This window comes from Camelus ferus, chromosome 25 (assembly GCF_009834535.1).
Source record: "Camelus ferus isolate YT-003-E chromosome 25, BCGSAC_Cfer_1.0, whole genome shotgun sequence".
NCBI lineage: Eukaryota > Metazoa > Chordata > Mammalia > Artiodactyla > Camelidae > Camelus > Camelus ferus.
This window is the reverse complement of record NC_045720.1, coordinates 14950886-14975895: the sequence shown is the minus strand read 5'-3', so window position 1 is coordinate 14975895 and position 25010 is coordinate 14950886. Positions and strand designations below refer to the sequence as shown.

Genomic DNA, 25010 nt, shown 5'->3' with positions numbered 1-25010 from the left:
TTCCCTGCTTTTTGAAAATGGCTTAGCGTTTTTCATTGTTTTGAATAATAGTTAACTTTTTTGTTTATCTTGTTTATCACTTTTCTTTCTGGGAATTTATTAAGCCCTTGAAGATGAGTATATTTGACCACTTATTTCACTGGTGAATCATCAGCCCTTCAAGAAGTGTCTCATTTGTATTAGGTGCTCAGTAAATGATTGTTTAATTAATGAATGAATGGAGTGCTTACTATGTACCAGATTGTATTCTATGTGTCATATGCATATTACCTTTTTAAATCCTTGTTAAAAAAAAAAAAACTTATCCAGTGACTATTGCTATTATGCTCAATTTACAAAAGCAAAGTCAGAAACAGAAGTGGTGAGTAAAGCTTGGAATTCAGGCAAAGTCCCAAACCTATGCAGTTAACTATGATAGCACATTGAATATATACTCTTTTTCTGGTACTGAACTAGGTGCTTAAAATTGTCTTGAAATCTCAGAAGGATACCATGTGGTATGTATATTTATACCAATCATAAAATAAGAAAATTGAGCCTCATAGAAGTAAAGCAATTTTTACAAGATGATACAATTACTTAGTGGCATAGATCAAATCCTCACCTAGGTCTGACTGACACTAAAGTCCCAGGACTATGCATCTTACCAAACTAGGGAATGTTTTCAAAGGTCATCATATGCTTTGCTCTTGAATTCAGATAAAACAAATAAAGAAAATTTATATTATATATACTGCCCATGAGTAAAACCAGAGCGATAAGTTTAAATCTGCATATGCATTTATTAGGATGGACAGAGTTTAGTACAAGGGAGGTCTTCTTGTCATATGTTAATATAATCTTGGTTATAGCATATTATTTTCATTAAGCAATAACTGTTTCCAGGGTGTGAGCCTGCTTGGCTTATAATAGAACACAGTGTAAATACCATACCCCCAATTCCAAAGCTCAGCAAAAGCAAAACAGCTGTCTTATATGAGGCATTTTTATAGGATGAATGAACAGCTCACATTGTTACAGAAAGGCCAATTTTATGAAACCACACTTGAAAAAGCAAGTTGGGCTCTGCCCTTCTTCTTTCTTTTGTTAGGAAAAAAAAGAAAGAAAAAAAGCATAAGATGTAGACAGCAGCATCTCTTAGAATGTCTCTGGTTATGGATTCTTCTTTGGAAGAGACCCTGACTTCCATTCAGTAATCATATAAACATCGGAGAGAGTTTAGCCAAAAAGAGGGATAAGATGCTTGAAATGGACACTGATATTTCCAGGAGGGTGCGGGAGAACCTTATTAGACAAGGCATAACTGCAGAGAGAAGTTCTTTGTTGACTGCAGTCACCATTTACATGGAAGAGGAGGATATGATTCAGAAATGAGCTGTCCTTTCTCTCTGCCATGCCATTCCCCCCTAAATGCCCTGAATTTTCACTCTAGTCATGAGAATATGCTAATCCGGAATTTGGTGTAAGGACATTATTTTTCTTTTTTATTGAATGTACATATCCCTCACTCCTCACTTTTTCAGCCCTAATCAAATGCAGCAGGGTTTTAGACCATCTTATGTGATATTTACTTCTTCTATGATCATGTTTTTAGCTTGACAATTATTTCATTTGTAAGGATAAAAGCATTTCAGTATATAAGGAAACATTTTTTCTCCATGTAATAATACTGTTGTTGAATGTGGTCAGACTTTGAAGTTTTTATGTAACGGAAAACTGAAGCCATTGGGCGTATGCAGTGGAGTTTAGTATCAGGATATGCAGAAAAAATCCTAGACTGGGAATTCAAGACCTAAATCCTGATCCGGATTGTTCCACTAATTAAGAGTGTAACCTCAGATAATTCATTTAACCTTTCTGGTCTTCAGAATCTTCTTTTATAAAAGATAGAGACTGTCATGTCCCCAAAGTGTATTATTTTATCTCATCACAAAAGAAAAAAAAAGCACATAGGAAAAAAATGCAAAATTATACAAAGTAAAAAGTTTATTTAACGAATCAGGTTTTTATATAAATCACAGGAATAATTTCTTTTTTAATTCATGTCAGGCCAAGGATGACCAAACAAAGCAAAAGGTAGGATAGCTTATAAAACAGTAATATTAATAATAATAATATCTGAGCTTAATTATGAGGACAGTTTGGTAAACTCAGATGAGTTTGGAGCTTTGTAGATTGTTGTCCTCTTACGTTATTTATAACTATAGACAGACTTCATGATGCATGGCCCCTATATTTACCTATGGGAATTGATGACTAGGGTCTTTATTTGTTCTTACAAGGGATTAGCCATCATAATGATGAGAGATAATTTAACAGATCAGGGCAAAGTCATACACAGGATATTCCCTCACTGGAATAGAATGCAAGTTAGGGCAGATTTTTGGAGTCCTAAAATTATATTAAATTCTTTAAAGTTGGTAAAGCCATTCAGATTAATTGTATTTATAAGAGACAATGGTTTGGTAAGCCAACTACATAATGGCCTTGAGAAGCAAAAGATTAATCTGTCCCTGGTGAGTAGCAACTTGTCTGCTCCTTAACCGTTTCTGCTACATCCAACAGGCATAGTGAGTTTGCGTTCAAATATCTAAAGGAATAGATGGCAGTTTAAATGAGCACTGTGTGTACTATGCTTTTGGTAAGCTGGCATTTTTGAATTTGTCAAATAGCTTGGAACAAGTAGATGGTGTGTAATACTAACATGCCTTCTCATGCTCTGGCATTAAGGATCTTCCATGGTTTCCAATTGGTGATAATCACAAGCTGTGTTTGCACAATTTAGGGTTTAGTAGAATACTTTCTTTGGAAGGAAACTTTGGGTGGTTTCCCAGGTTTGATTTTTTTTTTTTTTAATCACTAAAATATGTTTTTGGATTGATGCAAATTAACTTGTGTCATTGTGCTGCAATTAAATGTGTATGGCCTGGCAATTATTTTCCTTCTCTTTGAAAAACATTTCTGTTTGTTTATTCTTTCTCTGCGGCTCACAGGAAACCCAATCCACACTGGAACAAGTCTCTTCAAGACATGGATATAATTTGGTGGTGAGATGGATTCGGCATTATTCCCATGACCTTTCCCAGTTTCACCTCCTTCCTTGTGCATTCATTTCATCCTCAAGGTGGAAATGTAGAACGATATAGTTGCATGTATAAGATCTCAAAGAAACCTATCTAGGTACTCTTTCAAATTGAAATTGGCAACATGAAAAATGGGCTGACTGCAGTGTTGCTAAAATTTACCAACATCACACAATTATACAAAAATACTATAATCCTTGTAAAGGAGTAAGTTACAATCATTTTTCAGGAATGTGTTTTTAAATAATTTGAGATAAACTCAGAAAGAAATCTAGAAATAAATGTTACTGGAGTGATTCAAAGAGCTCTATAACTTTTCTTGTGTTTGTTTTATTTTATATTATCAGAATAGCTTTGCTTACATCAAAATATGCCCGAGGGCTAACTCCAGGAAATCATAACTGAGATGCAGCACGGTGTGCTCTTAGTCTCTGCAGTTTTATGGAGGAGCACAGTGGAAAGTGGAAGAGAGAATCTACTAATGTAGACTCTTTAGTAGGTAAACCATCATATTTATTTTATTTATTTTTTTGTTCAAGTACTACTTTTAATTTTAATCCACACAGTGAACTCACTGAATACTTAGAACATCTGAATCCCTCATGGACATATAACCTCAGGCTGCCTTCTTTCTAGGTAGAGGTCACCAAAGGAAAGGGGAGCTCCCTGGGGAGGGACTGTGGAGACGCCGTCAACTCCCTGAATATTCTGTAAAATTTGAAACAGGTGAGCATAGTCGGGGGAGGGGGCAGCCCACGGTTTTACCAATCCTCAAAAAGCATAACTTAGAAAAAGTTCAGGACGACCTAGGTAGAAGTTTAACCACCTAGTTTGGGATTCCCAGAGTTTATCTGTTGAGTTACTTCTTTGCTCCTCATCTCCCAAGTCCTCTGGTGCATATCTGGTAGAAGTACCTGCTAATGGAGAAGCGTGATGGGCAGCCAAGAGGATCCACATGAAATGTGGAGGACACGTACGCTGCTATCTGCCCACATCTGTGGCTTTTTCCATCTCTTCCCTTGTAGGAAATTCCCCAAGACACAAAAAAAGTAGAGAAAGAGTCAGGGGTGTCTATGGGAGAACGATCTCCCTTTCACATGTGTCCAGCAAAGCCGACTTTCAAGAGCCCCTGATTAAGGAAGAAAGGCAGTGCCAGAGCAGGTCAGGCTCTCCGAGGCGCTCAGAATGTCTAGGGCTCCCAACAAGAGTCAGTCAAGCTGGAACTCCAGCGGCTTCCCTGAGGTAACACGGGCTCAAGTCTCACTCTTTCCAACTAGCATTCACCTTGCTTTCCTGGAAGATAGTTTTCTATATGCAGCAAAGATTCTGACAGAGAATTGATTCTTGTAAATGTATAATTTGATTTAGATGACCACTCAGTTCAGTTCCAATTATTAGACTGATGTTGTATCTGTACATAACTTAAAATGTATCGAAACAACAGGGACACATCGCAATTGGGTCTTTAAGGAGCGTTTTGCTAACAGACTTGGATCCAGCAAATCATCTACTGTGCTGGTCTTTCATATAAACTTCTTGCTTTTGCCAGTGTCTTTCTGCACTGTTTTTTCTCCACCTATAAATCCTCTTCTGGGTCTATCCCTGATGCTAAATAATATACCTCAGACTTTATCTCTACATCGTCTGGGTGGCAGTCTTATCATTACTTTACGAGAAAGCAGGACAAAAGGGGCAAAGTAATTTATTTCAGCGTTTTTTTTCAGCAACCCTTTCTGTCCTTCAAATGAAAACTCACCTAGAGGTCCAAGAAGAAGAGTTATATAATTAAGGAGGTTTTTTTGTTTTTTTTTTTCAGTACACAGTAGCTCCCTAGTGCATAGGAGTGGGGAGCAAAACTAAGACTCAGGGGAACCCAGTAGAAAAAAACATTAGCAGAGATGTTCTCTAAGGTTTTGATTATGAGATCTGTAAATTATTTTTCACATACTTCACAATGATATTATGTAGGAGGATGTGTGTATTCTTTAGTTTACCCTGTAACCTGATGCTTCTAATATTTAATAAAGAATTCACACAGAGATCATCAGTGAGGGAGCTCTGAGTGTGCTAGTCAGAAATGCAGGGTCCAGAACCAGAATTTGGCCCTCAAGAAGCCTATCTTTGAGAAGCAGCAACTTCAGCTGTTTTGTTACTTGCATCTGGATCAGTCAGTTGCTTTGATCATTAATATACAGAATGTCAGAAACGGAGCATTTATTGGTGAAAGTAGTGAATGATTGAAAAGGATGACTCATGTTAAAAGTGGGTCCTTGTTAGGGACATTTAAAATACTCAGTGTATGTCTATTGGCTAAAATACTAAGAAGATACTTCCCACACATGCATAGACAATAAGAATTCAGGGAGGGTTTTTTCTTTGTAGCCTACACCCTTGGAAAAGATGTCCTAATGTAAAGCCCCAAAGATTCTTGTGTCCAACCTTGGAATGTGGAGGATTCTGGAGGATTCTGGTTGTTTGATTCAGCTGTAATGGTGGAAGAATCCTGGCTGTAGAATGTTATGTCTGCTTCTGGACACATGTTAGCTAACTACTGCCCTTTCAGGATGCTGTTTTCACAAATTGCAAGAAGAGTTCACTTGAGGCAGATAGCAACATTCCAGAAGACTTCCTTGAGTCAATGGAATAGGTTATATGAACAATTTTTGCTTTTGCTTTCTAAGCATTGTTTTGTGTGTGTTTTGTTTGTTTGTATGGCAGAATTTAGACTGAGACCTCATTTCATTTTAACTGGTAGCAAGGCTGTAGGTGGAGTAGCTTGCTCTGACTCACCTCGAAGTTCACTGGTGGTCGCTGGTAAAGACCAACTAGTTATTCATAACCAGGTTGGCTGGAGTCCATTTTCCATTGTCTCTTACTACTAGAAATTTCTTCAGTTTGAAGAATGACAGCACAGTTGTATACCCCCACAATGACAGTATTTAACTTTGACCCTAACTTAATCATTCATATCTGTGATTTTCCTGAAGTAACTTGTTTTGATGTCAAGAGAACTACCAGAATCAGCTGACAGCTACTTTTAAAAATATATTTTTTCCAGTTTTATTACAGAATAATTGCTACATAACACTGAATAATTTTTAAGACATAAAGCATAATGGCTTGATTGACATGTATTGTGAGATGATTACCACAGTAGTCAGCTAGCATGTACCATCTCACATAGATACTGTAAAAGGAAAAAGAAGAAGAGAAGAAGAGAAATCTGTTTCTCCCGGTGATGAGAACTCTTCGGATTTACTCTCTTAACCCTCCCGTATATCACTCAGCAGTGATAACTGGAAGGTTTTGCCTTTTGACCACCTTCCTCCCACACTTCACCCCTGGTAACCACAAGTCTGATCTCTTTTTCCTATGAGTTTGCTTTATTATGTTTTTTAGATTCCACATGGGAGTGAGACCATACATATTTGCCTCTCTATGACATCTACTTTTTAAAGCGTTTACTCTAGAAAAAAAGAAATGTGCTCTTTCCTTAATAACTTTAAAGTTTATTGGTGAGAAAAGATATGCAGAAAAATTACTTATAAAATATGAAGAGATATATAATGAATGAAAGCTTAAATGATAAGGAAATAAATTCAGAAACAATTCGAAGAGAGAGAGAAATCTGTGACTATGGTGAGCAAAGGAGATATGAGTGTGGAAGCAGGTGTGTCACATGCCTGAGATTCAGACAGGGCTTAACACAGGCAGGAAGTCCCTCTAACCAGCCTTTGGGAACAAAGATGGGTCAGGGTGAGCTTATGGAATACACTGAACTGCAGTAAAGAGCTCAGATTTTAAAGTATCTTGGGTGGTGGGGGTATTTTTCTCTCCACTAAATCCCTTCCATTCTGAACGGCTTGCAACCTAAAACTTGTTGAAAGGATAGCAGCCTAGCTCCAGGAAAGTGTTACCAGAAGGATGTTATGCTTCTGGGAGATTTTCTAGATGGGGAACATGAGGCTTCACATCCCCAGGAGCTGGCAGGAAGTTAGCCCTCCTCTCCTCCTTTTTATGTATCTGCTAGGAAATAACTTCTGCTCATTTTCCCAGAAAAAAAGTACAGGGTGAGATTTGGAAATTAACCTGGCCAGTGGTTTCCCAAGATAGGAAAGTAGCATTGAAGTTAATGACAGGTCAGAGGGGAGCAATCAAAAGCATCCTCCCCTGAAATGCTTTGAAATTTCAAATGTTTGGAAGCTCATCTCTCTCTCCTCCCTGTAATCTGTCTCTTTCTTCACCTCTCTCTAATCTGTTTTCTTATCTCATTAACCAGAACAGTCTGATTCTACCCTAAGTAGATAGTGCAAAGTTGTAAATTCCTCAATATTGCAATCAAACCTGCAAAGAAAAAGTGACTTCTCTTTCTTTCTCTGTAATTTCTTTGATCTCCTTCATGAGTTCCCAGGTAGATGATTTGAAGAGATAAGTTTATTCCAGGTAGCTTTATCCCAGCCAGGTGTTCTTACTCTGATTTAAAAGCATAAACTATTTTTCTACTAGGATGACTTAGGTTCTATTCAGTATATTGGAGCTCTGTAGCATCCTCTCTTTCTCTCGAAGTAGGCAATTGAGATTATGGTAGGAGGTAAATTTAGGTGGCATCAGAGCAACTAACATAGTTAATGGAACCTCTGGGAAGCAGGTGCTGAAACAGAGTAGGAGTTGGAGGGATTTATTGCAAGGCAAGACCTGTGAAAACTAAAAAAGGGAGGATGCAGGATTGAACAGGAAATGCCTTCTGATCACAGGTGTGGTACCTTTGAAAGGAAAGATAGCAGGAAGCAGAACTGGGCGGGAAGACTAGGTTGCAGATAAGACAGAGGCTTGGCCAGTGTAGCAGGAAGCTCCCTGGGAGAGACTGGCTGTTAGGGGAGTCTCATGTTCTGCAGTAATAGCCCAACCCTACTACCTCAGCTATATTTAGTTATTGTAAGGGGCCATGCAAGGCTAGTCTTGTCTCAAAAGACAAGTGATACTGTAAGCAGTGAGGAAGCTGCCAGCTGACTGCACTATTTGCAACTAAATGGAGAATTCTGTCCTGAACAGAGGTCTGAGCGGTACATTTCCATCATGACCACAGGTTCTTTGGATTCTTAGGTTTTTATTGGTCTGTGTCCCAGCTGTCCTCTCTCTTCACAGACGACTGCTGAGGGGCAACTGGTGCAGTTCTTAGGGGGTCTGTCACTTTCCCTTAATGAGGCTGGTATAACTTGGGATCTTTTCTTCTCGGTCTTGGTCAGGACTTACTCACTTGGCCACATCTTGGCTTTCAGTGTGCTCTGACACCCTCTGGCTGAGATCCCCAGAGAGTTCTTAAATGACTTCCGCATGCTTTGCAGGGTCCACAGGAATCCCTGAATACATTATACATAAAAATGGACAGCAGCAGGGTTCTATTTAAAATACAAAATGACGGATCACATTTGAATTTGAATTTTTTTTTCAGTGCAAGCCTAACCCAGCTGTTACATGAGACGTTTATACAAAACACACGCACACACACACACACACACACACGCAAAAACAAACTCAAACTAACAAACAAAAAATTCATTTACTGATCCAAAACACAAATGCCACTGGGTGCCCTTTTTATCTTTTTGTTTGCTAAATCTGGCAACCCTGGAGGGTAGCTCTGTGTAACTAGGTTCAGAGTCTCTCTTTATCTAATTACAGTGCATCATCCTATTTGGTGCAATTACCTCTGGGTGAGAGAATAGCTTGCCAGGGGATAGTCTTTCAATGTCCAAAAATAAATAGGGCAAAAGCCCTTCCACGGCTGGCATGACTCTCTACCTATCTAGCCCATGTCCTCTCTCTCAGATTTTGGCCTGCACAAGGGAGCTTGGGACACACGTCTAATCACCTGCTGCCCTGTGGTCTCTCCCTCTTCCACCAACAGCATTTATGGAGATCAAAAAGGGTGGGCTTGGGGCTCTCTGTTTCCTGTTTGTCATGATCTAGTTACTGGCACTATCATGCGAGTGAGACTGCCTTTGGCTAAGTTCGAAAGAAAATTTGAAGAAATGTTAGGAAATCCTTTCTTACTCAACCAAGTCCAGTAATGATTACTTTTGTTGTAGCAAAGAGATGAAGAATATCCGCTTTCATTCATTTCTTTGTTCATTCAAGAAGTATTTATTAAGTGCATACTATATGCTAGGTTCCTTTGTACTTGCTGACCAAGAGCAGGAAACAAAAACAGAGTCATTCTTCTCATGTAGCTTAGTTAGAGTCTAGAGAATTTAAAACTCAAAGCTGGTGAAGGAACCAGGCAGTACCTGCCCTCCCTCCCCTTCTCTAATGTAATTAGCCTCACGGTTCCGCTTTGGTGGTAGAAGATTACAAGACAACAGAGCAGTGAAGTGAGGCGGGGGCCAGAGGCATGAAAAATAGAGATTTGATATTTGAAAAAATATATGGTTGTTTTAAAAAATAACCTCTCTAGTGGATGCCATCAGATCCTTTGTGTGCAAATAGCAAAACCAAGGTATGGTTGTGCTGAACACTGGAATTTGACACAACATTGTAAAATGATTATAAATCAATAAAAAATGTTAAAAAACAAAAACCAAGGTACGGTTAAAGAGGGGATTTTTTTTTTAAGTAGGAATAGAAAGGGATTGAGAATGTCAGAAAACAAAAAGGATCTATAATCCTCAGTGAGAAGAAAGCATTCAGTGATTATATTAGATACCACTTAATTCCACCAGAACCATAACTCACTTGGTAGAATTTTTAGTGTATTGTAGTTGGCTTTGATTATCCACTGATTTATACAAAAACTGTTTATTGATTACCTATTATGTACTAAGGACAGTGAAAGGCACTGGTGACATAACCATGTAGGAAGCATGCTCTCTGCCCTCAAAAGAGCTCTGGAAGTGAGGAGAACCTGTCAACATTTAAAAAATAATTGGAAACATAATGGAGGTACGGAACGAGGTCGCTAAGTAGCCCTGTGTGTTTAGTGAATTCAGAGCCGTCTTCATGGAGGGTGTAAGACTTATGCTCCCATATGAGCTCAAAGCAATTTTCTAGTTGACAAATCTAGGAGTGAAAGGCATTCTGAACAGGATTAGCTTTTCCATAGACAGAGGGACCTGTAAGTAGTTCTGTAATTTGTAATTGTAAAGGGATTGTGGTGATGGTTTTGTGTTGAAAAAGATGAGTCACATAAAGCGTTCAGAATTTTTGTGTAAGTACTGAAGAGCCAAATGAGAATTTTGAGCAGGGTGGTAATATAGAATATTCTATAAAAAAGTCTCTTTATAGAAAATCTTTAGTCAGTCCTCTGAGAAACTTTTTTAAAAAACTAGTCTTTGCTATTTCCCATCAATGAATATTTTTCGGGTTGTAGTCCATTTTCCAAAGAAACTCATTATCTGCATTCTTTTTTTTTTTTAACATTTTTTATTGATTTATAATCATTTTACAATGTTGTGTCAAATTCCAGTGTTCAGCACAATTTTTCAGTTATTCATGGACATATACACACTCATTGTCACATTTTTTTCTCTGAGTTATCATAACATTTTGTGTATATTTCCCTGTGCTATACAGTGTAGTCTATTCTACAATTTTGAAATCCCAGTCTATCCCTTCCCACTCTCCACCCCCCTGGTAACCACAAGTCTGTATTCTCTGTCTGTGAGTCTATTTCTGTCCTTTATTTACACTTTGTTTTTGTTTGTTTGTTTGTTTTTGTTTTTGTTTTTTAGATTCCACATATGAGCGATCTCATATGGTATTTTTCTTTCTCTTTCTGGCTTACTTCACTTAGAATGACATTCTCCAGGAGCATCCATGTTGCTGCAAATGGCATTATGTTGTCGGTTTTTATGGCTGAGTAGTATTCCATTGTATAAATATACCACATCTTCTTTATCCAGTCACCTGTTGATGGACATTAAGGCTGTTTCCATGTTTTGGCTATTGTAAATAGTGCTGCTATGAACATTGGGGTGCAGGTGTCATCCTGAAGTAGATTTCCTTCTGGATACAAGCCCAGGAGTGGGATTCCTGGGTCATATGGTAAGTCTATTCCTAGTCTTTTGAGGAATCTCCACACTGTTTTCCATAGTGGCTGCACTAAACTGCATTCCCACCAGCAGTGTAGGAGGGTTCCCCTTTCTTCACAGCCTCTCCAGCATTTGTCATTTGTGGATTTTTGAATGACGGCCATTCTGACTGGTGTGAGGTGATACCTCATTGTAGTTTTGATTTGCATTTCTCTGATAATTAGTGATATTGAGCATTTTTTCATGTGCTTTTTGATCATTTTATGTCTTCCTTGGAGAATTGCTTGTTTAGGTCTTCTGCCCATTTTTGGATTGGGTTATTTATTTTTTTCTTATTGAGTCGTATGAGCTGCTTATATATTCTGGAGATCAAGCCTTTGTCGGTTTCACTTGCAAAAATTTTCTCCCATTCCGTAGGTTTTCTTCTTGTTTTATTTCTGGTTTCCTTTGCTGTGCAGAAGCTTGTAAGTTTCATTAGGTCCCATTTGTTTATTCTTGCTTTTATTTCTTCTAGGAGAAAATTTTTTAAATGTATGTCAGATAATGTTTTGCCTATGTTTTCCTCTAGGAGGTTTATTGTATCTTGTCTTATGTTTAAGTCTTTAATCCATTTTGAGTTGATTTTTGTATATGGTGTAAGGGAGTGTTCTAGCTTCATTGTTTTACATGCTGCTGTCCAGTTTTCCCAGCACCATTTGCTGAAGAGACTGTCTTTATGCCAATGTATATTCTTGCCTCCTTTGTCGAAGATGAGTTGACCAAAAGTTTGTGGGCTCTCTATTCTGTTCCATTGGTCTATATGTCTGTTTTGGTACCAATACCATGCTGTCTTGATGACTGTAGCTCTACAGTATTGTCTGAAGTCTGGGAGAGTTATTCCTCCAGCCTCTTTCTTTCTCTTCAGTAATGCTTTGGCAATTCTAGGTCTTTGATGGTTCCATATGAATTTTATTATGATTTTTTCTAGTTCTGTGAAATATGTCCTGGGTAATTGGATAGGGATTGCATTAAATCTGTAGATTGCCTTGGGCAGTGTGACCATTTTAACAATATTGATTCTTCCAATCCAAGAGCATGGAATATCTTTCCATTTTTTAAAGTCTTCTTTAATTTCCTTCATCAATGGTTTATAGTTTTCTGTGTATAATTCTTTCACCTCCTTGGTTAGATTTATTCCCAGATATTTTATTACTTTGGGTGCACTATTTTAAAGGGGATTGTTTCTTTACTTTCTTCTTCTGTTGATTTATCGTTAGTGTAAAGAAATGCAACTGATTTTTGAACGTTAATTTTGTAACCTGCTACCTTGCTGAATTCTTCAGTCAGCTCTAGTAGCTTTTGTGTGGACCTTTTAGGGTATAGTAACATGTCATCAGCATATAATGACACTTTTACCTCTTCTTTTCCAATTTGGATCCCTTTTATTTCTTTCTCTTGCCTGACTGCTGTGGCTAGGACTTCCAGGACTATGTTGAATAGGAGTGGTGATAGTGGGCATCCTTGTCTTGTCCCAGATTTTAGTGGGAAGCTTTTGAGTTTTTCACCATTGAGTACTATGCTGGCTGTAGGTTTGTCATATATAGCTTTTATTATGTTGAGATATGTTCCCTCTATACCCACTTTGGTGAGAGTTTTTATCATAAATGGGTGTTGAATTTTATCAAATGCTTTTTCTGCATCGATTGAGATGATCATGTGGTTTTTGTCCTTTCTCTCGTTGATGTGATGTATTACACTGATTGATTTGCGTATGTTGAACCAGCCTTGTGTCCCTGGGATGAACCCCACTTGGTCATGATGTATAATCTTTTTTATGTGTTGTTGTATTCTATTTGCTAAAATTTTGGTGAGGATTTTGGCGTCTATGTTCATCAGTGATACTGGCCTATAATTCTCTTTTTTTGTAGTGTCTTTGCCTGGTTTTGGTATCAGGGTGATGGTGGCTTCATAGAATGAGTTTGGGAGTATTCCCTCCTTTTCAATCGTCTGGAAGAGTTTGAGAAGGACTGGTATGAGTTCTTCTTTGTATGTTTGGTAGAATTCCCCGGTGAAGCCGTCCGGTCCTGGACTTTTATTTGTAGGGAGGTTTTTAATTGCTATTTCTATTTCCTTTCTAGTGATCGGATTGTTCAAGTGTTCAGATTCTTCTTGATTCAGTTTTGGTGGACAGTATGTTTCCGGAAACTTGTCCATCTCCTCTAGGTTATCCAGTTTGGTTCCATATAGTTTTTCATAATATTCTCGTATGATATTCTGTATTTCTATTTTGTTTGTTGTAATTTCTCCATTTTCCTGTCTTATTTTGCTAATTTGTGCTCTCTCTTTTTTCTTCTTTGTGAGTTTGGCCAGAGGTTTGTCGATTTTATTTACTTTTTCAAAAAACCAGCTTTTGGTTTGGTTTATTTTTTTCTGTGGTCTTGTTAATCTCTATTGTATTTAATTCCTCTCTGATCTTTATTATTTCCTTCCTTCTGCTGATTTTTGGTGCTTTTTGTTCTTCTTTTTCCAATTCATCCAGGTGGTGGGTTAAATTGTTTATTTGAGATTGTTCTTCTTTTTTGAGGAAGGCCTGTATCGCTATAAACTTCCCTCTTAGCGCTGCCTTTGCTGTGTCCCATAGGTTTTGAGTGGTTGTGCTTTCATTATCATTTGTCTCAAGGTATTTTTTAATTTCAGCTTTGATTTCCTCATTGATCCATTGTTTTTTCAATAACATATTGTTTAATCTCCATGCTTTCCTTTTTTTCTCCTTTGTTTCTCTGTTGTTGATTTCCAGTTTCATGGCATTGTGGTCAGTAAAGATGCTTGAGATAATTTCTATCTTCTTAAAATTGTTGAGGTTTCTTTTGTGCCCAAGTACATGATCGATCCTGGAAAATGTTCCATGTGCACTTGAAAAGAATGTATATCCTATTTTTGGGGGGTGTAATGCTCTGAAAATATCCACCAAATCTAGTTTTTCTATTGTAGTATTTAATTTCTCTGTTGCCTTGTTTATTTTCTGTCTGGAAGATCTATCTAGTGATGTTAATGCAGTGTTAAAATCTCCAACTATGATTGTATTCCCATCAATATCCCCCTTTATCTCTGTTAGTAATTCTTGTATGTACTTAGGTGCTCCTATATTGGGTGCATATATATTAACGAGTGTAATATCCTCATCTTGTATCACTCCTTTAATCATTATAAAATGTCCTTCTTTATCTTTCTTTTTGGCCTTTGTTTTAAAGTCTATTTTGTCTGAAATCAGTACTGCAACACCTGCTTTTTTGGCTTTTCCATTTGCATGGAATATCCTTTTCCATCCTTTCACTCTCAATCTATATGTGTCCTTCTCCCTAAAGCGGGTCTCTTGTATGCAGCATATTGAAGGTTCTTGCTTTATTATCCAGTCTGCCACTCTGTGTCTTTTGACTGGAGCATTTAGTCCATTAACATTTACAGTAATTAATGATAGATGTGTGTTTATTGCCATTTTGAACTTATCTTTGCAGTTGAATTGGTATATCCTCTTTGTTCCTTTCTTCTTCCTTTTGTGGTTTGGTAATTTTCCTTTGTATTATCATGGATTTTATTTAATTTTTGTGACTCCTTTGTAAATTTTTGGCTTGTGGTTACCCTTTTTTGTAAATCTATCAACCCATTACTATAACTGTTTTTATTAAACTGATAGTAACATGATCTCAAACCCATCCTACTGTTAAAAAAAATAAAAAAAGAAAGAAAAAAATATTCTATATTTCCCTGCCTCCCTCTCCCACTCTCAGTGATTTGTATGTCTTCTTTTATAATTTCATGTTTACTTTATTTGTAATTCACGAGTTATCACCTTTCCAGTTGTGTGTTTCTCATTTCTGTAGCATCCTGCTGCTTTTCTATTTAGAATAGCCCTTTCAATATTTCTTTTAGCATGGGTTTAGTGTTGCTAAACTCCTGCAGCTTTTTTTTTGTCTGTGAAACTCTTTATTTCTCCTTCTATCCTCAAGGATAACCTTGCTGGATAAAGGATCCTAGGCTGCATCTTTTTTTCATTCAGGGCTTATCTGCATTCTTAAGAATCAGAAAAAAATAAAGAAAAACATATTGCTGGTTCAAAACACTTTTTTTTTTTTTTTTCAAGTGAGACATCTCCTGCTCTCTGTTTTGTAGTTACAGATAAATGCCTGGCCTGACCTATTTCATGAGAGACCACAGTGTGATGTAATAGCTTTGGAGCCAGATGAAAACATCTGTTCCATATGAATTCCCGCACAGGTCACTTATTATCCTTAAGCGTCAGTTTCCTCATCTGTAAAATGTAACTAGTAACCCTTTCCTCTCAAATTAAGTGGAGTTATAAATGATATTGTAGATATAAAATGCAGATATGAATTAGGCAGGCAGATTATATTGGTTCCCCTTCTTTTTTTGACCTAAATAAAAGTGTGTGTGTGCGTGTACACATACTGGAGCAGAAGATAGATTGCAGTCAGCAGAACTAGAGGCAGGCCCATTATTAGATCTAATTTCTATTTTTTTAATGGATAATTTTGACTCCATCTCCTCAGGAACCTTAAAAAAAAAAAGTGAATCTTTGCCATTAGTGAAAGTTGTTTAGATCATTGTTCTTTTCCCAAAGAAATGCATTACCTGAATTCTTAGAGGACAGGAAAATGAAAATATAAGGACAAACATATATTTAAACATATATGTATCTATATAATATATGTGAGTATATATATGTATACACATATGTGTGTGTGTGTGTTTGTGTGTGTGTGAGAGTATTTTGTTGTTGTTGTTGTTACTATTAGGAGTGAGCACCAGATAGGGAAAAGCAGGAAACATAATGGAGGTACGGAACGAGGTCACTAAATTAAAATTTTGATTTTTTTTCCTACACTGCCCATGAATTCCTTGTATGTTTTGACTTACCTCTTAGCTTTCTTGTGGTTAACTGTGCTTTAAACCATGAAGTCAGAGAATGATGTCAACCCCAACCCCCACACAGGAACCCCCTCACACACTGACACCATTCCTCTGTTCTCATCTGTCCCGGGAACCAGAAGAGTCTTTGTTCTTCTGAGTGGGTGGGCTCCTTGGAGGTCATTAAACCTTAATGACCTTTGCTTCCAGCAGAGAGTATACTCTGCCTGGCTGTCAGGCCAAGACACTTGCTCCCTCAAGTCTCATCTGCAAAAATAGTCCTGGTCCTGTGAGTCTGGAGTGCAAGGCTGCTCCTCGCATTACTCGAGGGGAAAGGATGACGAAAACCGCTTGCACATGATGCAGCGCAGCCCTGAGAGTCTGGTTCTTACCACGGAGATACTTCGCACAAATGTTAACTGGACGTTTTACTCTCCCTGTTCAGATCCCATCACGTGAGCCGCGTTCAGTGTGTTCTTGATTGCTTCCGGATGTCATTAGTTGAGGCATTTGTATGCAGCTAGCATCATAGCGTCATGCATATTCTTATAAGTAACTGCCAATTGGGAGCTGGTTAAAAACTGCAAATCAAAAATCAGTCACTTATCTAAGGCAGCTGTGATGTGGTAGAAAGAGTATTGGAATTGCATTTTTTAAAAAGCTGGTTATGAGTCCTAAATTTTCTCAACAATTTAGCTGAGTGAACTTAAGCAATTTATTGAATCATTTCATTTCCTCCTCTGCTAGAAGGGCACAGTAATACTTTCATTCCAGGGCAGTGAGAGTACACATGTGAATGTATCTTTTGTCATAAATCATAGGTGATGTATTCTGCATGATATACTATGGCTTATACATTGTAGAGATATTACATCACCCGTCTTCTACTCTCAGACTCACTATGACCACCTAATCCCAGCCGTTATTTCCTCCCTTGTTAGAAACATAGTGACACTTACATCACAGTGAAGACTCAATGAGAGAATGTATGTGAAATAACTTTGTAAATTATAAAATATGGTATATATTGGGAGGATTATGTATCACCTTAATATATTAAGGCATTATATGTACAGTTATTATACATTATATATTCTGTTACATAAGTATATTATATACTGTGTTAAAATTACATATAATATATAAACACATAATATTTTTTCCTTGAAGCAAATTTATTTCTAGATTCTCCCACTCATCTCCCTAATATATTTATAATCACCCTTTGAAAAATTCTTAAAAACTACTTTAAAGTTTAATTCCACTGTGACTGAAATCATATTTTATACTATTTAACCCTCATAAATATATTGAGATTTGTTATATGGCCCAGAATATGATTTATTCTGAACAGATATAATGTATTTAATTATATTTTATATTAATATATAATAAACATATGCTATGTTATATATAATATACTAGATTGTATTATTTATGCATGATTACTTTGTTATATTATTATTATTATTACTATTATTATTATTATAAGCTAAGTATGTCAGACAATCTGATCATTAGATAATACAAAAATAATTTTAAAGTAGCTTTTACTTTTTTAATAATAATACTGTTGATGAGAGAAAAACCTAGAGGGTTAACATAATTAATAATTAGTCAGCCAGTTTTAGAAGCTGTATGAGAATAATAATTTTACTCACAGTGGCAGAATCTAATGAGCAGAGAGGTTTGCAGAATGATTTTGTTGGTTCTTGTGAAAACGCTTCCAAAATGTAATGTTATAAAACACCTGCCCTTGTATAATTCCTATTACTCATAAAATTATGAAGATGGGCTAGAGTGAATTATTTCTAAGTTTTTTTCACCCATATGGATCTGCACTTGAGTCATCTTTGGCTTGAGGGAATTTTGAATTCATTATCCCCTTATACTTTATCATAATCCATGTGTGGTGTGCACTGTAATTTATAAACTGGATGTTTGAGCATTTAAGATCTCTCCACCTACCAGGTTGTCTCGCCACCATGAAGGTATAAGATCAACAAATGGCAGCAGGGGACTAGACTACAGATCCATGCATTTTCCAATGTTATTACAAAAACAAAAACATCTTTATTAAAATAGCTAACAGAAATTGTTAGAGAGTAAAACTAAACCTTCTATAAGTTCCTTCCATCCATTTACAAGAGCCTGAAGAATAGACATCATCTTTGACATTTTTCTCTACTTCACTTCAATGTTGCATTTATTGCCAAGAGCAGTCAATTTTTCTATCTAGAAATGGACATGATGATCCATCCTCTTCCAGCCTCTGCTGTGACCCCCTAACCCCAGCCATCATCACCTCTCCTCTGGTCTGTAGGAGTCGTCTGTTGGATGTCTCCTCTCATCCACTCTGTTCTCTTTAGTGCAAGTGATCTTTTCACAGCAGAAATGGAAATACATCAACTCCAACCTCCAACCCTTCCCTTCACCCTCCTTAAACCCTTTAAAACCTCCTCTCCCTTCCTAGGAGAAAAATCAAAACCTTTATCTCAATTGACAGACCTTTGAATTGTCTGCTCATCTACCTGTGTCACTTTGTTCTTCCAGACTCTGTCCTTGTGCAACTCTTATATTCCCCAGTTGCTCCTCTGTACCAAAGCCCTTTCCTTTCTGCCATCTGGTCTCTGCACAGGTTGCTCCCTTTGCCTGCAGTATCTCCACCAAACCCCCTTTATATCTGGCTAATACCTATTTGTCCTTCACATTCCCCCTCATGTGTCACTTCCACAGAAAGTTGTCTCTAAACACCCAAGACAATTCAAATCCACTCACATAACTAACTTAATAACTCTAATCACTGCTGGATTTCATTCTATTAATTTCTGTTGCCTCTAGCAATTATAGGCCAGCAGTTAGTAGGGTTAGACTATCCCTACTTACCATGTGTCTCTGGCACAAAAAAAGGGTCTTATCAGGACAGACCTAGACAAGTCAGGGTGAGTTGGTCATCGTAGTGTGCACTCAAAACTGAGTTTAAAAAATGAAATTTAAGGATTAAAGTCCTTTTGTTCAATCTGCTGTGTTTGTTACAAACATTTAATTTATTAAGATCCTAAGTCGATCTCTTTTTTTCTTCAAATTTAACAGATGAAATATTTTACTCCTAAAGTTAATTGCTTTCATGAATTTCCCTAACTGGGGTTTCAGTTTTCTAGCTGGTAGGTTCATGACAAGGTAACTTTTAAAATAAAATCAATTATTTTGTTGAAGGGAGAAGTTCATATCCCAGTTCTGCCACTTACTATATGACCTTGAGGAAAATAAAACTCAATCTGTTCTCCCATCTGTAGATCTAATAGTTCCAAGTTCAGAGAATTACGATAGCAATCAGGTACAGTTGTGTATATAAAACACCTAAAATAGTATTTGCCATAAAGTAGATGCCCAATGCATCTGTTTCCCTCTTGAATCAGCATCTCTTTTAATTGGCAGTAACAACCTGAAACCTTTGTGATTTGCAAAGAAGTCATTATTTGTCACTTCCCTGAGAATACTTTTTCCATTAATTTTTGTATTATTTTGGACATATAGAAAGAGGTTTTGTGCCTCTTGGTGATTTTATTAGTAGATGTTCTGCATTCATCTAAGACATTATAAGCAGCATGGGGCAGAAGGCCGTCTCCCAGCTGCAGGCAGAGCAAGCCCCCGTTTCAGGTGGAAGCCCCACGCTTTTGTTTCCATGAGACTTCAAGGGAAGGCTCTGTGGTGGTATTTATTTGGTTTATGGTAACCTCTCAAGATGTGTTGCATCTGCTTTGCAGTAAAGGATGTGGGGCTCCCCTCTGGTGACCGCTGCCTGCCACAGACAACAGGCATGTTTGTCCTCTCCAGCTTTGATCTTTGTCGCCTGGTATCTAAATGAAGCCTTTCTTGTGCCTTCAAAGCTCAGTGACTTGTTTGGCTTCCAGTTACAAAACAGCTCTGCTTCTGCCACCACCAGGATTCCCTTATCCTCACTTCTGTTCTAGCGCCTGCAGTTGGAGGACTGCAGGGAGCCAAGAGAAGATAGGTAAAAATCAAGTGTAAGTAAGCAAGAGAGGAAAGTGGTTCTTCCCAGGCTGGTGCATATCTGGAGAGTCAGTTTACCTGATGGTGAGACCTGGGAGTTGAGGTTTTGGAGGTAGACAGAGGGAGAAGAGACCATAGAAAAAACTGCCATGCTTAAAAAAAAATACAGCATACCATTATTGCTAGGGACATGGATGCCAGATTTAGACAGCCTGGAATATGAAAAATTAAAAGCTGTGATAAAGTCCCCAAGTTGCCACTCTCAATTTTCACGTCTATAAATGAAGGATGATGAGATTTCTTATCTATTTCATTGTATTAGATGAGAAAATACAAAATAGTGCTCAGCACACCATTGCCCAGAGAGCAAGGACTCAGTGAATACCACCTTTTGGGTGTTAACAGCAGTGATGCTTATTTTTATCAATGTCACTTAGTGTCCAGATGAAATGATCTCTCCAGTTCCCTCTCTGGGGAAATGGTACCGATTCCTAAAGGCCAAATTTAAGTGTCTGCTTCTGTGAATGTTTCCCGATAGCCTTGCCATCTAGTCAGCGTTGATGCCAGTAATAGAACAACACAGATAAAAACATAGTGTCTGCTCTACAGAGAGATCTACTCTCTTTTCTGTCTTCCTAAAGTTCATTATTTATAATTTGACTATAAGACTAATTACAGTCTGAATTGAATGGTATTTGGTTAATTGGCTAGTACATGAAACTACAAGCTTTCTGAGGTCAGGGTGCTTGTATCACCTTGTAGCTACCCCAGGTCCTGCTTGATCATAAAGAGTAGGATTGTGTAGGGACTGAGAGCTCAAGACCGCCATTCACTAGCTGTGCAATCTTGAGCATGCTGCAAAAGCTCTCTGTTCCTCAGTTTCCTTCTCTGTGAAGTGGGAATAATGAAAATAGACGCTTAAATCAGCTGTAAGAATGCAACATGACAAGATGTGTAAAGGACCTGAAACGTACTGATTGTTCACCATTAATTGTTGTCAATATTATAACAATGCAGATGAATGACTTAAATCATAGGATCCTGATAGCTTCTGCATCTTCTGTCACAGAAAGTTTCCTGCTTTATTTTAGTTTCTTATTTTGCACTATATTTAACTTATCAATTTCATTATATCCATTTAGAGGGGAGAGAGTGCAAATAAATCCTACATAAGTAAGTAATTAAATAAGTAAATAGTGAAGACAGAGGAATTTTTGGATATGTTTGTGTATGTGAAACGAGAATATATCCATGACTTCTAAATATCAGTGGGTTCCTCACTACTTATCACTGAGTTTACATGACAAACAGGATTTCTCAGCAAGTATTATCTATTGGTTTTACAGTTCTTTACATTTCCTCTATTGTAATTCCAGTACTTTTAAATCTCCCTATTCTGAGGTCTTCTTTTCTGAACTCTTTTTCTGCAAATGTATGGTGCTGTTTCCAACTTGGTTAGAACTTAAAGCAGAGAAACAAATAGGATGTGTTTTAATTCATCCCTTCTGTTTTACTTCTCCCGGTGAATTGTCCATATGAGAGTTTACCTTTAAAAATGATGAGGAGTCTTTTCCTGCTCATTCAGATGTTTTGCAGTTTCATCTCATTAAGTAATATTATATACCATGATCTGACTGATAAATACATAATATTCTGAATTGTCCCTAATTTCTTTATAAACACAACTGAGTGACCGATTCTTGTCATTAAATTTGAATTCTTTGTACTAGATTTATTTTTTTACATATAAAGTTTTAAATATAACACATTCTATTATGCTTGTTTGCATTAATACACTTTCTTAATTAAATTAAGACATGACATTGGAAAGGTATTAGAATAGAAAGATATTAGATAATGTTGGGTAATAAAAAGAGAAAGATATAAGAAAGAAAGAAAAAGGAAAGGAAGAAAGAAAGAAATTAATTTTCCTTTTGCTCTCTGAGGCTAAATATGGGCTCAGGTTTTTCATATTTGTTTAATGAGTATGTGAGTGTGATGTAAATTATGTCACCATTCCATGTATCAGTAGTTTTCAAAGTTTTTGTTCAGGACTCTTTTACATTCTTAAAAAAATTAAAGACATCAAAGATCTTTTGTTTATATGTATTATAGTTATTGATAATTTACTATATTCAAAATTTAAAAGCATTAAAAAGCTATTAATTTATTTTAAAAACTCATAAATCCATTATATATAAACAAAAATAACCTACTTTTATCAATAATCAATATATTTTCCAAAACAAACAAAAAAGTTTTAGTAAAAAGAGTGGCCTTGTTTTACATTTTGATAAATCTCTTTAGGTCCTAGACTAATAGAAGACAGCTGGATTCTCATATCTGATTCTGCTTTCAATCTGCTGTAATATGTTGTTTTGGTTAAAGTTTATGAAAAAGATCTGTTCCCACAAAATATATAGTTGGAAAAGGAAAAATATTTGAATAGCCTATTCAGATAGTGATGGATGTTCTTTGGTAATACATCAAAACTCTACATGTGTTGTTTTCTTAAAGATCAGTTGCAATGTGCAGTGAAACTGGACTAATGAACTTTTTGTATTTGATATACTTAAAGGATAATGAGAATGGAAAAGGCAAATCATGACTTAGTAATTCTATAAAAGTAGTTTTGTCTTTGTGTATCCCATGAAAGTGTCCCAATGATACATACAGGTGCCCAGACCACACTTTGTATATCACTGCCATACACTTTCATCAGTTCTTATAATCTTATCTTGGGCCACAAAGAAACCAACATTATTGAGAAGAATGATGAGTCCTTTCGTTCTCATTCAGATGTTTTGCTGTGAGGTAACTTGCCTAACCATTGCCCAGTTAACTCAGGGTAGAACAGAATTTGAATTCGTGTTCCTCTTTTATCTCTCTTATGGGACATATTCCTTCCCCAAAAATGTGGAAATGAGAAAACATAGAGGCATAAAGGATGATACCCCCAGGTATCATAATTATTGAGAGATAAGTTGGTTTTTATAGCTACCGAGCATCAAATTCTGGAAGGAACATGGTTGGTCTTTTAGCATTGCTCTGAAATTTCATTGGATGAATAGCTCTTTCAATTTAATGGGACACAGATTCCAGGATGAAATCTAGGAAGCCGCAAAAGGGACCAAGGTTAGAATGTGGAAGGAGAGTCAAAGAATAGATAATACAGTCCATAACTAAAGCTCCAAAGATCCCAGGGGGAGGTTAAGTCTTTCACTCATGTCAAAGTAAGGCTGCCATTTTCTCCTAGAATCCAGAGGAGATGGATGGGGAGGTTACTGAAGATCTATTACTTTAGTAAGTTTTCTTTGACCTCTTCTTCCCTGATGTATCATTCTCTCATTCTAATTTTCTGTTCCAGGCCAATCAAAGGACAGAGATTTTTGTGATGTCCACCAGTGCCTTTGTCACTTTAGCAATGTTAAATATAGCAGAAAAGATAGAAGCAGAATGAAGGAAATCAAAGAAATAGAAAATCAAGAAGTATCAATTTTAGTGCAGTGTGTTTAATATGGTATTGTGATATATGCAGATATAACATTACCAATTTCTTTTTTAACCAGGAGATGAAGAAGGGAATTGCCATCTACTGCACACCTACTGCACACGTGGCACCCTGACTCATGCTGGGCAGAAAGTAATGAAAAAGTTAAGTCACCCAAGGGTGACCCCTAGCAGAAAAACTGGACTCACTGAGAGAATGTCTAAGAAATCTTAGACGATTCCCCTTAAACCTGTATGACACCTACAGATTCTTCCAAAATTGGAAACTGCCCTGAATGTTAAGGAATTAAACCTTTTGTGTCTCATGGCCTATATTTGACTACTTTGCTTCTTTTCAGTGAATTATGCAAGGTAGACAAATAGTGCACAAGGCAAATCTAGGTAGGTTTCTATTTTTAACGTTAGGTTAGCAAATAGCTGAGCTATGTTGTCATGTTAAGAATAAAGTTATAAGCATAAAATATCCACTCACTGTTCAATTTGGTTTACAAAATTCGATTTGGTTAAAATTAAACTACTAAACCAGCTGTAAATAGAAAAAAAATTATTAGGCATCTTTAAAAACATTTTAATGAAAAACATTGATACACGGGGTGAAGGAGAAAGCTGTGTGTTGGTTAGAAATTCCAAAGGCTTACAAGAACTTTATGATATTTTCCTACGACTAAAAGAAATACAAGCTACTATACATTTTTTCTATTAAATATGTTGTAATTTATTAACAGCAGTCCTTGGTAAAACCATTTTAGAAAGTGTATTGTTAGTAACCAGGTAATGCTGTTGATCAAATACACTAGTCTGTAAGCTCCCCGTCAATTGGAACTACCTTGAACTTTTACCTTTTACTGTTCTGCATTTTATTCCTAAGGTCTTGCACACTGCCTGGGACATGGTGCTTATATCATATTTGTTAAATATTTTCAATGAATAAGTGTATAAAAGAGTACTGTCTTTATTATTTATTTTTAAGAAATGTAGAAATTGACCAATGCTGAAAATGATAAATATGGAAAATTCTAAATTTCTAAATATTTACCCAGGTTTTTACTGCCTGAATGCCACCTGTAAATCAGGGATCTGGATGGAGTTGTTTACAGAGGAGAGCCAGGAGAGGTTCTGCCCAGGGTGTCACAAGTAAAAACACAGAACCGAGAAAGAAAAAAGAAAGCCCTATCTAAGACTGCTGAATCCGGAAGGAAGAGGGCCAAGAAAAAATGGAGAAATGAGGTGATGTCAAGAAAGAAAGAGCCTGTGAGGCCCGTGAGGTAATGAGGTAGGAAAATTAATTAATTGGGGAGTGGGCATGATATAAATCTATGCCTACTGACCATCCATGGTGCTATTTCTTTTACATGGAAGTGTCTGCATTTTCCAAATAATGAAAGAACTCCCAGTCTCACCAAATCAAACCAGACATCACCATTTATTCTGTTTAGTGCTTTCTTTGATGGAAGAGAATTTCTGAGAGCCA

The 25010-nt window shown here is 36.8% G+C and overlaps 1 protein-coding gene across 2 annotated transcripts in view; it reads left to right on the top strand.

Moving 5' to 3' along the window:
- Window positions 1–25010, top strand: part of LOC116659869 — a 422086-nt gene that overhangs the window by 382400 nt on the left and 14676 nt on the right. The window contains exons 15-18 of one of the 2 annotated variants that reach the window (XR_004315229.1): window positions 2994–3047; window positions 3431–3582; window positions 3720–3809; window positions 23599–23821. Coding sequence is in view for 1 of the 2 variants with exons in the window: in XM_032467987.1 (XP_032323878.1) it covers window positions 3525–3582; window positions 3720–3809; window positions 24580–24673 (242 nt within the window). In the remaining variant the exon portion in view is untranslated. Of the gene's footprint in view, window positions 1–2993; window positions 3048–3430; window positions 3583–3719; window positions 3810–23598; window positions 23822–24579; window positions 24674–25010 lie in introns of those variants that run through there. The other variant, XM_032467987.1, reaches the window with a different exon arrangement.